This window comes from Mesoplodon bidens (assembly GCF_964165515.1).
Source record: "Mesoplodon bidens genome assembly, chromosome: 5".
In the NCBI taxonomy this organism is placed as follows: domain Eukaryota; kingdom Metazoa; phylum Chordata; class Mammalia; order Artiodactyla; family Ziphiidae; genus Mesoplodon; species Mesoplodon bidens.
The window spans coordinates 56,494,116-56,506,750 of NC_138161.1; the positions used below are offsets into that span (position 1 = coordinate 56,494,116).

Consider the following 12,635-nt stretch of genomic DNA (forward strand, 5'->3'; position numbering starts at 1 on the left):
ACAAGGCATTATAGGTTAGCATTTGTGAGTAAGGACTATGAGACCAGACTGCCAATATTCAAATCCCAGCCCTACCACTTAAGAGTTATGTAATGCTGGGCAAATTACTTAACCTCTGCATACCTCAATTTTCTCATCTGTAAAATGGGGATAATAAAAGTATCTATTTATAGGGTTGTTCTAAGGTTTAAGTGAGTTAACATATGCAGAGCCCTTAGGACAGTGCCTGGCACATAGTAAGTGCATAAAAGTATTATTGTTATTGTTGTTGTTGTTGTTGAAAGCGATTTGAGATTTGATACTGCTTCAATATTTAGGACCATTTGATAAAATTTAACAATCTGGATCTCAGTTTACCTTATTTACCTCTGACTTATTCACACAACTCAGTTGCACCCCATTATTTGAAAATACTTTAACATCCAGTAGTACTATTCACTGCTTTTTACATTAATCCCTTTCAATTTAACTAAAATTATTTTTGAAAATCTACCAATACACATTGGACACAGTGTGGAAAATTCAATCTGTTTTCAACGGAGTTACTATATTTGGGAATTAAATAAATTAATACACATAAAACAAAACATAATGCAAGATAGGAAAATGTTAAACTGAGCATAATCGGGTGATAAAAACGGCCAATAAGAACGACTATTTTTTATTAATTTATAACATGAATCTAATAGAAGAGGCCCATTTAGCAGTGTAGGAAGGGATAAGGATGATGTCATGTTCAAGGTGAACCAAGTGGAGGGAACACTCCACACAATTCAAAGGGCCTGACTGCTCTCTTATCTGTAACAAGCAATGCAAGTCTGGTGAACAATTGTGAGTGTAAAGAACATGGTCCCCTCCACACTGTACATGGCCAGCCACAATCTTCATGCCTGGAGGAATTTAAAGTCTAGTAAACACAAGGACTAATATGTGGACCAGACAATAGAATAGTGCAGTACAGGGAAGAAAACATAAAGAAGACAAGAAATCTGTTTTCACTGGTGAAATGTGAGAAAACATATGACATGCTGCCAAAGGCAAAAGAGAAAATTGGAAAACGAGGAGCTCCTTTTGTTCCAGTTAAAGCCTTGTGTTGTGTACACAAGGCTGTGTACACATTGTGTACAATTGTGTACAATTCTTTTCCCACTGAATATTTTTATAAAACAATCACCACAAAAAAATTCAAGCTGGTACAGAAAGGAGCTTATTTATCACTTCATTTGGCTTTCAGAGTGTTCAGTTGATAATAGTATGATGATTTCAAGTACTGAAGATTCTACATGTTCATTAGGGAGATGGTTTCTGGGAAATTTAAATTTTGTAGTGATGCCTAATTATAGAGGTGGATGTACCTTAAAGCCTTAGTACACTCAATCAGATTATCTCCTTTTTGATCACATGTAACTCATTAAATTAATAAAGATGATACACTTAGAGACAGAACAAAAATTAGCCAAGAAAAAATAAAGAAAATGATAATGCACAGTTGTACATCCAAACTCTGCTGCAACACAACCAGGCAAATCTCTCCAGGTTCATAGTGCAGAGAGTAGCAAAGCATGTGTGGGTGTCTGTGTGTGTATATGTAGTGAATATTACAAAAAGTGTGTGTGTATATATGTAAGTATGTACATATATATGTGTGAGTATATATATACACTGTGATTAAGAGCAAGAGATTCCAAATCAGGGAGCCCTGTCCTTAGTAGCTGTGTAATTGTCTTTGTGATTTTGAGTGTTACTTAGTTTCTCTTTTTCAGTTTAGCATTAAAAAATAAATAAATAAATAAAATAATACCAGTCCTGTAAGTTTGTCTACGGAGCTAATGTATACAAAGCACTTAGGTGACTGTGTAAAATATAATAATGATTCATAAATAGTGGCTATTATTATCATCAAGAAAGCCTGGTTCACTTGAAGCAATGTCCCAATCATTGGACATGTCATATCCATACATTTTTTAATAATATGCACACATTTATTCAGATATACACAGGCATACAGATATATAATTTTTTCCATACTACCATGTCTTAGGGACCAATTGACATGCCTGAATCTCAGAACTAGTGAGTAAGAAACCAGGATTCAAACCTAAGGCTACCGAACATCAAGGATGAGGATCTTACATACTAGTCTGGACAAACACTGACAGAAGGCAAGACGATGGTTGGAGAATCCCATTTTCTAGGGACTATACTGTAGGCCACCGCAGTATAAGACTGACATCCATCCAGATCACCGGATGAATGGCCTTTTCAACCTCATAATATTCGTACAACCCTGAGGTCTGGCTTGCTTCTGTCCCGTTCCCAGGCTTATGCAAGCTTGCCAACACAGACACTGTGCAGATCTGGTAGTCAGAACTTACTGTTCAGGAATGCAGCACTCTGGCTTCACTCCTTGATCAGTGACTTGTCTCTGGATCCCTAGTGTCATCAGTGAAAATGTGTCCTGATGCAAAGTCCCAGGTGGATCCACCTGAATATAACAAGAGCATCCTCCTTTCTCCTAGGGCAGGACGGATGTTAGGTGTGTGTTCCTAAAGGATGGTAGGTGGGGCCTTCATCCATGTAAGCACAGCCCCGCAGCCCTAGACACTGCCACAGAAACTTCCATAAAGCCCAGGGCAACTGCAGAATGGAGTTTATGGCCTCCAGTAGTTTGCAGTCTACTGTCACACACAGGACCCTAGACCCTATCCTGGACCTGCGTAGGGGCCATAGCCCCTATATATATGCCCCACCTCTAACTTTCTCTTCCTCCCCGTTTCTATCCTTTGTCAACTCCTTTCTTCAGGAAGATTTTGTCAGTCACTGATCAGAAAGTCAAAGTAACATCCTAAGGGAAAATACTATTCCAGCTAGAGCATGTTGTGTATTTCCCTCTGCTGAAAGCCTCTTACCTCACCCAGGCCCCTCAAAGCTTGTGAAGCCCAACCAAACCAATTGGCTGTACTAATTTAGTGGTGCTTCTGCTCCTGCCCCCCATCCGCTCATGTGACACCTATTTGAGAGCACTCTTCTGTATACTAACTTCTTTGGCTTGACTGTAAAGCCCCCTCCTATCATTGGTCCCTACCTGGAAAAACTCTGAACCTTGGACTGTATGCCCTCCCTGTCTCCATCCTTTGAGAACTGAGATCCAGACATTTAATCCCTCATTAACCATGTCCATAAATGTTAAGATTCTATACTGAACCAAAAAGTAAAACTCAGTTTCCCTCAATAAGTTCAGTATCTAAAGCTACAAAAAGAGACTTTTTAGAAGGCCATAATGTCATGAGGGTCTTCGTGAGGCAGGAAAAAAAAAAGAGAAAGAACGGAAAGAAAAGGAGGGAGGGAAGAAGGAAGGAAGGAAGAAATTCAGTAAGAATTCTTTTTTTTTTTTTTGCCCCATTCATTATAAATGGCCCCAATTCATTTTTTGGGTTTTTTTTTTAACATCTTTATTGGAGTATCATTGCTTTACAATGGTGTGTTAGTTTCTGCTGTATAACAAAGTAAATCAGCTATACATATACATATGTTCCCATATCCCCTCCCTCTTGCATCTCCCTCCCACCCTCCCTATCCCACTCCTCTAGGTGGTCACAAAGCACTGAGCTGATCTCCCTGTGCTATGCGGCTGCTTCCCACTGTCATACAGAGTGCAGTAAGTCAGAAAGAGAAAAACAAATACCAAACGCTAACACATATATATAGAATCTAAAAAAAAAAAGAGGTTCTGAAGAACCTAGGGACAGGACAGGAATAAAGACGCAGACGTAGAGAATGGACTTAAGGACATGGGGAGGGGGAAGGGTAAGCTGGGACGAAGTGAGATAGTGGCATGGACATATATACACTACCATTCATCTTTTTTTAATAGCCCTTTCTGTCCTGTCTTCTATCCTTACAAATCCTGGTTCTTTATTACACTGGAGAGAGGATTAACATCCACAATATTGCTGGACCACGTAACAAGAGGGCAGTTAGTGACAACAGTTCTCTTTCAAAAGACATGTCACCCACGTTATATCTAAATCAGTGCAGTTAGGAGACAAGTCATAAAGTCATTCTATTGAATTTTCTCAATAATATCACCACTCAACAGAGAAAAAAATAACAGGAGTTGTCACTGCTTAGAAAATTCAACAAAGCATGTAGAAATATGCTAGTAAGTATCTTTACCTTAAATTAGATGTCAGTTTTCTTACTGTTTCCTTGACAGATGTGCTTTGAGAAGATGTTGTCAGTGAAGAAGCAACTGTACAACCATCCCTCTCAGACACTCCGGCTTTGTATCCAAAACTTGAATTTAAATCTTCCACTGGCATACTGGGCAAAAACAAGCCAAGGTTTATAATTTCTAAGTAGAAATCACATTAGATACTAATAAATTCAGAAATATTAACACACAACAAATGAGATGTTAATACACAACAAATAAAAGCTAGGACATAGATGTAATGCTGAACACTGTCATTTATGTAGTTACATAAAACCAATTCTCAGGTATAAGAATTACTATTTATTCCTGACAAATCTTGTTTCAAGGTTTTTGGGTAGCCCCAATTAAATAGAATTGGCAGTAATTTATTCTTAATAACAGTAGTCATATACCATTTGTCTCTTATTTGCTGAAAGAGGCTTTTAAACCCAAGTTCTACTTTAGCCTGGGGGAAGGTAGGTACAGAAGGTAGGTCCAGAAATAAAGCAAAGTCAGCTGAAAAAAATACGTAGTCAAGATCTGGTGGAAAGAGAGCGTTCCAGGTGAAGTGTAATGATCCTGGGGGAGAAACAAGGTAGGGCTGTTGAACGACACATGAGAAGGCCAGGGCTGCAAGGGTGGAGTGCACAGGAAGAAGAGGCAGAGAGAGGAGATGAGAGGCACTAGCCATGGGGTGGGGACTGGAGTTTATTTTAAGCAGAGCAGGTGCTACCACTGGAGGGTTTCTTCCATGGGAGTGAGGTGATCTGATTGATACATGTTTTAAAAGGATAACTGGCTGCAGCATGGAGAAGAGCTCACAATGAGGATGCAGTGTGTAGTGTGTTAATGAGCCCCAAGGCTTTCAGTACCAGGGGAACAAAAAAGTTCAAGGGGCTGGGGGACACGCAATACGGGAGGCAAAGCTGGGTAGGCAGGTAGGGGCCGGATCACGTAGGGTCTTATTTGTCAAGTGGAAAGGAGATTTTAGTAATCCCTTCATGCTAACGTCCATGAATTAAGACTGCAGCTCTAGAGAGTTTCCTATGTTTACAATGTATGGACCTTTTTAAAAAAAATTGGATAATAGTTTGTATCAAATTGAACATGCTTCTACTGTCAACAGTTCTTTGTCAGTAATTATACTGCCTAACTTCAGCTGATACTTCATATAAGATTAAGAACACTGTGTTATAACTAATGCTTAATTGTCTGTTAAAGAACACTCATACAATGTCTGAAGCCTATTAATTATAACCTCCTTTATGCTGAAATTTTATTAAAGAAGTCCTTCAATTTTTAAAGTTTTTTTTTTATTACCATTTTTGGAATGCTGGAAATTCATGCTGGGGTGGGAGGTGGAGGGTAAAATGCACTACACCAGAGCACAGAGATTCCTCCCTGAACCTTTGTTTCTTCTTCTGCCAAATAATAATAGTGCCTGCCTCACAGAGCTGTGCTGAGGATTACATAATACATACACAGAATTTAGCTCAATGCCTGCTAACAGTAAGTGCTCAGCAGACAGTATCTCGTTATCAATGTTATTATAATCATCTTTATTATTACTACTACTAATGAATTTGATAAGATTCTCCCATTAAGATTGTTTTAATTGAATAATAGTTCTAACATTCATATTGTAGTTATGACTCAAAGATTATTTTTTAAAAACACAAGTTCATAAAAGCCTAGAAGTAATATATGAAATAATACACACACATGCAAAAAAACATGTTTTAGTTTTTGGATGGATTTTAAATTTCAACTCAAATTTTAATAAATAACTCTAGGTTAAAGCATCATGCATAAAATGACCTAACAACAGCACTGGGGGGAAAATTACATCATTTATTCAATCAACAAATATTATAGAATGCCAAGTCTGAGGCAGGTGCTATTCTGGACACTAAGGACACAGCGGTGAGTAAGACAGCCCCTGCCCTCGTGGAGTGAGTTAGTTTCAAGTGAAAATACAGAAAATAAGAAAGCTAGAATGTAAAGTGTTAAAAGAAATAGGTAATTGAATAAGCTACTTTAAAATAGTAATAAAGGCTCTGAAAGAAATACAGTGGGATGATACAATTTGATGGTGTGCCTTATCAGAAGTGGGGTGGGCTATTTTAGATGGAGTGTTTGGGGAAGACCTGTCAGAGGCCAGAGTTACAAAGAAGAAAAGATATGAGCCCTGTCCTGCATGAAGCTCACATGCAGAGGGAAGACAGATACTCAGACGACAATTCCACCTGACGTGAGGAGTTGTTCACACTGTGTGTCAGAACATGGTTGGTATTTAACAAATAATTACTGCAGGTGAATGAACTATGATGCAATCTGATCCCCGCAGTGGTGGCTCTGTGAACACCTGAGTCTGCCCAGGAGAATCGGGGCCCCCAAAGGAGAGAACACTTGAACTGGGAGGTGAATGAAAGGGTAACAGACCAGTACACAAGAGGGCATTCAAACCCAGGAAGCGGTGTGGAAAAAGAGGTGGAATTTTCTGATAAAACAGAACAGGAAGCAATTTTGAAAGTCTGGGAAGCAAAGTGGGAGCTAACCTGGGAGTCATGAGCACAGGGGGCTTGTGCCAGGCTCAGGAGTTTCTGCCTTGTCTTAAAAGTGGTGGGGCTATGAAAGGCTTCTGAGTGGAAGAGTGGAGGGATGGGATTTGAGGATAAGAGTGACTACTCAGTCAGCAAGTGCAGGACAATAACAGCTCCTCTCCGGTTTTGTTTTGTTTTGTTTTTCTTGTACTTAACTCAGTGTGCCCCTCTGCAAAAAGAACACAGGATCCTTCCCAGCAACACTGGGTCTGAATGCTTGGAAAGCAGCTTAGATAGATTTGGAGCAGCATGAAGATAAGAATCTGCTTCCTTGAAAGCATTTTTTTTTCATTCTATTGGATAAACAAAATATTCAGCTTCTATTTAAAAGTGACAAGAGTCTCATGTCAAGAAAATTCTAGCATACGATGATTATTGCACATATGTATGGCAATAAGATAACGAGCCACACAAAGAAAATCAGCTCATGATTTCATAGTCATACATATATGTGACATTTTTAGTTCTTTGACTATATTACAGTAATTTGAATTAGCTGCTTTCTGTGAGCAGGAAGTTAAGCCTGTTCCATTTCCTAATTCCCAAATCCTCACAAAAGAAAATGAAAAAGGGTAAGAAATCTAGTGTATTCTATTCTTTTCTGTCTCCTTTGTAAAATTTGGTTCCACTCTTAATTGCCTTTGCTTGTTGCTATTATTTTCGTTCTTCTTGTATTTAAACATTGATAATTACTTTTCAACAGTCTAACTGTACTCCCTTGGAATTTGTATAGTTGCAGTACACTCACCCTTCCCAGTCAGCTGATGAAGGGTTTCTCTTTATTTCTGGAGTATCACTGCACAGCCCCTGTTTGTCTTCAAAAGAACACAGACAAAATGAAGACAATCAGTCACATTGTGGCGATTACACGATGACGTGAACTGAAAGAAGTGTTAGCAGTTCGTTAACAGCTTGTATATAATTTGGTTTTGTGTTCAAACACTCTTTTGTAAAACTGCACCAATACGTTCTTAAGGCAATTTATAATAACCTCTTAATAAAGAATCCAAGAGCCTCTGTAGCTTGTTTTTTGTAATTTCTTTTTTTTTTTTTTTTTGCGGTATGCGGGCCTCTCACTGTTGTGGCCTCTCCCGTTGCGGAGCAGCGCAGGCTCAGCAGCGGCCATGGCTCACAGGCCCAGCCGCTCCGCGGCATGTGGGATCTCCCCGGACTGGGGCACGAACCCATGTCCCCTGCATCGGCAGGCAGACTCTCAACCACTGCGCCACCAGGGAAGCCCTGTAATTTCTTTTTAATAATGCTTATTTTCTGCTATTGTTGTGCACGGGATGACTAATGGGAAATGTTCAGTGTCCCTCCTCTCAGAAGCCTCTGCCGAGACAACCACTTGTCTTCCCCCAGTGTCTTACTCTCTTCCATTTGAGTTCAGGTTCAAAGACATCCTGACAGATTCCAATCAGAAATGTGCCTCTAGGAGAGACCAGAACTTTAAAGCAGAAAGAGACCTACAGTCATCGAGTTAATCTTCTCACTCAGGGAACTTCAGAATCCGAGGTTCAGAGAGGTTAGTGATTTGTTTACAGTCCATAGAAAAGCAGAAATGCTTTGATCCCCTCGGATTGGTTTCAAGAGTGTCTTGGGGAGAGTGTAAGAAATAAGTCAATGTGTTCTTCTTCCAGCTGTCTCTAGAATTCTTTGTGAGAACTGTGATCTTGTTCCACCAAGTAAACCCTTGCCAGTAAGTTTAGGGCCACTGAAGGCCAAGGGGAACAGGAGAGCAACAAGGAAAGTTTTGGATGGTGAGTAAATGGCTGAGGACCTGCCTGACTCCTCTAAGGAAACATAAAAGAGAATAGACAGAGAGGTTTTCCAAGCACACTGCAGGCACAGTTGGTTTTGCTCATGATCTGCATGCAAAGTAAAATTTCTTAACCCATTAGCCAACTAATTCATAATTACAGTCATTTGAAAATATTTCACAATTTGTTCCTTCCAAATCCAGGATGAGTATTTGAAATTAAATATTAATTTTAGGATCAAAATTGTATTAACAGTTTTTTCATTACAATTTGGAAATCCAACAGGCACATACTTGAAGGCATGTTAACAGTTTGAAACGTCTATAAAAGACTGGCTTTAAAATTAAGAGACCCTTACAAAAGAAATCTTGATTGTGGAATAGCTAGTTATCCTAGTTATGATGAAAAAGAAAAAGTGTGATTCCTTATGGACCTCACTAATGGGTTCAAATATAAAGATGTGAATGAATGACTGATTAGGTTACCTAAGCAACGAAGGATAAAAGAAGGGAGAGCTTACAACCAAGAGTGAACACGAAATGATGGCACGGATCAACACAAAAACAACTGGAAATTATGGAGTCAAAATGAACTGAGACCTGTTTAGGAGACTAAGAAAGGCTTTAAATCTTATTTCAGAATAAGAAGATGACAATGAAAATAATGGTCCTGCTGCTTAGGTCCAATGGTATAATTTTACAATAAAGGAGACAATGGTATAATAATAATGTAACACATAATAAAAGAATTCTACTAATAATAATGAATGGACACTAAGAAAATAAAATTTTCTGAGTCTAGCTTGTTTCCAGCTTCTCTATGCAGGGAAATTGTCTTTAGATTGAATATTATCAGATGGCAACTTTATGCTTAAAAGAAGCTCAAGTCTCTCACCTAAGACAAATTACATCCCATGGACATGAAGGAACTAATAAATGCGTTTGTTGAACTATTCTTAGTGATCTCAGAGGAATCATGCAAAATAGGGAAAGAACTAAAATGACTGAAAACAGAGGAATGTCATCGTAATTTTCAAAAATAGTTTCTGAAAATTATAGACCTGCTATCAATCGTCAGCAAATTTCTAAGTAGAATTCAATGAGGGGGTGACATACGTCCACTGTTGGAATTTCAGGCAGTGAGGTGGTACTGGGGGAAGTGCGCTCAGGCAGGAAGTGTCCCCCTGCCCCTCCAAAATGTGTGAGGTTGGCAGCTCACTCTCTACCCACCTCTCCTCCCACTATTGGAACAACAGATTTAATTTTTTTAAATCCGAACTGCTACCAAACTTCTGATCTATATCCTACATAAGATATGTCGCATAAGTCATACTGAAAAAGACTCAAGACATTACAGCTAATATATGTAAACTGAATTCTTTTTTTACCTTTTTCCATAAGAGAAACTTCCATTTCTTCTTGTTGCAGTGAAACATCAGTGTCACTTTTATCTAAAACCTGAAAAACAAGCTCTGTATTTAAAGCTGTACAAAAAAAAAAGGACGTATAGTAAGGTGCAAAAATGACCTTGAACATCAATGCCCATATCAGAGAGAGACCATAAAGTTGCCAGGATAGTTTAGGGACATGTTATGAAGGGAGACAATCATACGGGTTGTCAAAAATTATACTGGCGTGCAGCTCAAGGATGGTTGCATTATAACTGTCATGTCTATCATTTCTTTAGTGGGATTTTTACATTTCTACCAATATTTGCATAGATATTTTTTAAAAATCCATATCTTATATGGATGTAACAGTGACTCTCACACATGGGTCAAGTGTTTGATCACCAGGAGTGGAGCCTCTGCTGCTTTGAGAAGGACTGTCACACCCCTGCTGCTGCAGAGCAGACACAGAGAATGAGCTCAACATCAGCGCGATGAGAACTTTGAGGAGGTCGGGGCCTGATGAGGAAGAACATGGGGATGGGGCTGGGGAGCACACCTGGGAAGTTGAGGGAAGGGACACCTTGTCTTTTGACAGAATCTCAGGAAATCTGCTTAAAATGAGTTGCAGAGCCTTAATGTGTTGAACGTAGGGGCCAGGAGGGTTGGTGGTACCTACAGTGAGGGGATGTGTGTGTGTGTGTGGTGTTCAGGATGTGGGACAAGGGGGTTTCGGAGAGGTTGTGGGGTGGAATATGGCAATCAGAAGCCAGGTCCCCCATCGCCTTGGGAACCCTGTCAGCCTATTTTACAAGGCTCAAGCAAAAGAAACTTACATTTTGGGAATGCACTTCTTTAGATCAGAGACACACACACAGAGAGAGAGAGAGAGAGAGAGAGAGAGAGAGAGATGGAGTTTGTTTATGCCACCCAGGAAAACAGATCCGGAAGCTCCTTTCACGTATTTTTAAGTATCTGAGAAGGTGGGGCAAAGGCAGTAAAAAAAAGGAATCTGAAGAAGACAGGGTAAAGCAAAAGCTCTGTCTGCTCCTTGATCTGAAGACCCCTGAACACTGCTGAGACACACTGGGCTCCTGACTCCATCACCTGGTGTGAGGTGTAGAGCTGTCAGTTTTCTGGAGCTTACCCATTGTGTGTATCCTTCGCCTTTCATTGCCCCCTCTAAACTGCTAAACAAACGTGGGATGGGGAGGCTATCAACCCTCCCTTTCTCCCCTCCCAGGAAACAAAGGCATACATTTTACATGGCATTCTGGAAACTGTGCTCTGTCAGGAAGCAGGTTAAATGGACACACATGTAACCTAGCAACGAAAGAACTGTGAGGCCGTCCATCACCGTCATTTTCTATTTTATCCAAATTAAGAGAAAGCAAGCCTTGTAGGTAGGGGGAAACAAATAAAACTGATTCTAAGCTACTTTGGTCCATTTCAAAATATTTTTATTCTTATACTGTAAATAAATTCATGTCCCAGTAAGTAAATAAAATGCATATATATATATATATTTTTAACATCTTTATTGGAGTATAATTGCTTTACAATGTTGTGTTAGTTTCTGCTGTATAACAATGTGAATCAGCTATATGTATACATATATCCCCATATCCTCTTCCTCTTGTGTTTCCCTCCCACCCTTCCTATCCCACCCCTCTAGGTGGTCACAAGGCACCAAGCTGATCTCCCTGTGTGATGCAGCTGCTTCCCACTAGCTACCTATTTTACATTTGGTAGTGTATATATGTCCATGCCAATCTCTCGCTTCATCCCAGCTTACCTCCTCCTCCCTGCGTCCTCAAGTCGCAGGACAGAAATGCATATATTTTTAAAGTTCATTTTGCAAAATGACTTTAAAATGGTATCTTATTTATTTCTGATGTAACATAAAATCTAAAGTTTTCTCCTGATGTGTTGATATGTAAGGAAAAGCTCCATACTTTGTGTCTCTCCTTTGAAATGAATATTTTTTGACCAGTTTATAAGCAGCATAGACTATTTCCTACCACAGTTAACAGCAACCACAAGATAAGCTCATGAGAAGAACTACTTAACGCCTTTAGTAATAACCACTTTGTAATAATCTATGATGATCCTGCTCAGGATGTGTTCATTTTCTTTGGTAACTTCTCCTTATGATGGAAAGCAGACAAGATAAAAGTATCCAAGCTTAACAAAAATGACAGCACTCCCAGCAGGGAACTCCTGGTGGCGGTATTATTAACACAGCCTCTTGAAATTATTTTTGCATTTTATTGTTTGGTTCTCTGCTTTGAGCTCTGCCATGTGAGGGCTGTTTCCATGAGGGTCAGATATGTTCCCCTCACCCCAAAAGTGTTACTTACACGAAGCTTTACCGTCTCTATTGCAGGAGAGATTTCCTTCTTTTCTTTTCCTTTCTTTTATTTCCTTTATTCTTTGGCATAGTAATGTTTAAAATATTTTGGATAAACAATTCACAGCCTACAGCATTTCCTTTTAAATGACACTGTGTAAATATCTGAGTTCATAGGATGCCGTCTTTTTTTTACAATGTACTTGCAGCTTTGAAGGTCTGGATTTTTTCAAGTTGAGACAAGAAAACATGCAGTTGTCTTTTCAATGACACTATTTGTGTATTTTGATACTTGTGAAGCTCCTTCACATATATTACTTCATTTCATTATAGAAATGCT

The 12,635-nt window shown here is 39.2% G+C and overlaps 1 protein-coding gene across 1 annotated transcript in view; it reads right to left on the reverse strand.

Moving 5' to 3' along the window:
* MORC1 (MORC family CW-type zinc finger 1) overlaps window positions 1-12,635 on the reverse strand; it is a gene marked incomplete at both ends in the record, with an annotated part of 188,250 nt that overhangs the window by 21,022 nt on the left and 154,593 nt on the right. The window contains 3 exons of the mRNA XM_081235628.1: window positions 4,177-4,323; window positions 7,547-7,613; window positions 9,946-10,015. Of these exons, the coding sequence (XP_081091754.1) occupies window positions 4,177-4,323; window positions 7,547-7,613; window positions 9,946-10,015 (284 nt within the window). The remainder of the gene's footprint in view (window positions 1-4,176; window positions 4,324-7,546; window positions 7,614-9,945; window positions 10,016-12,635) is intronic.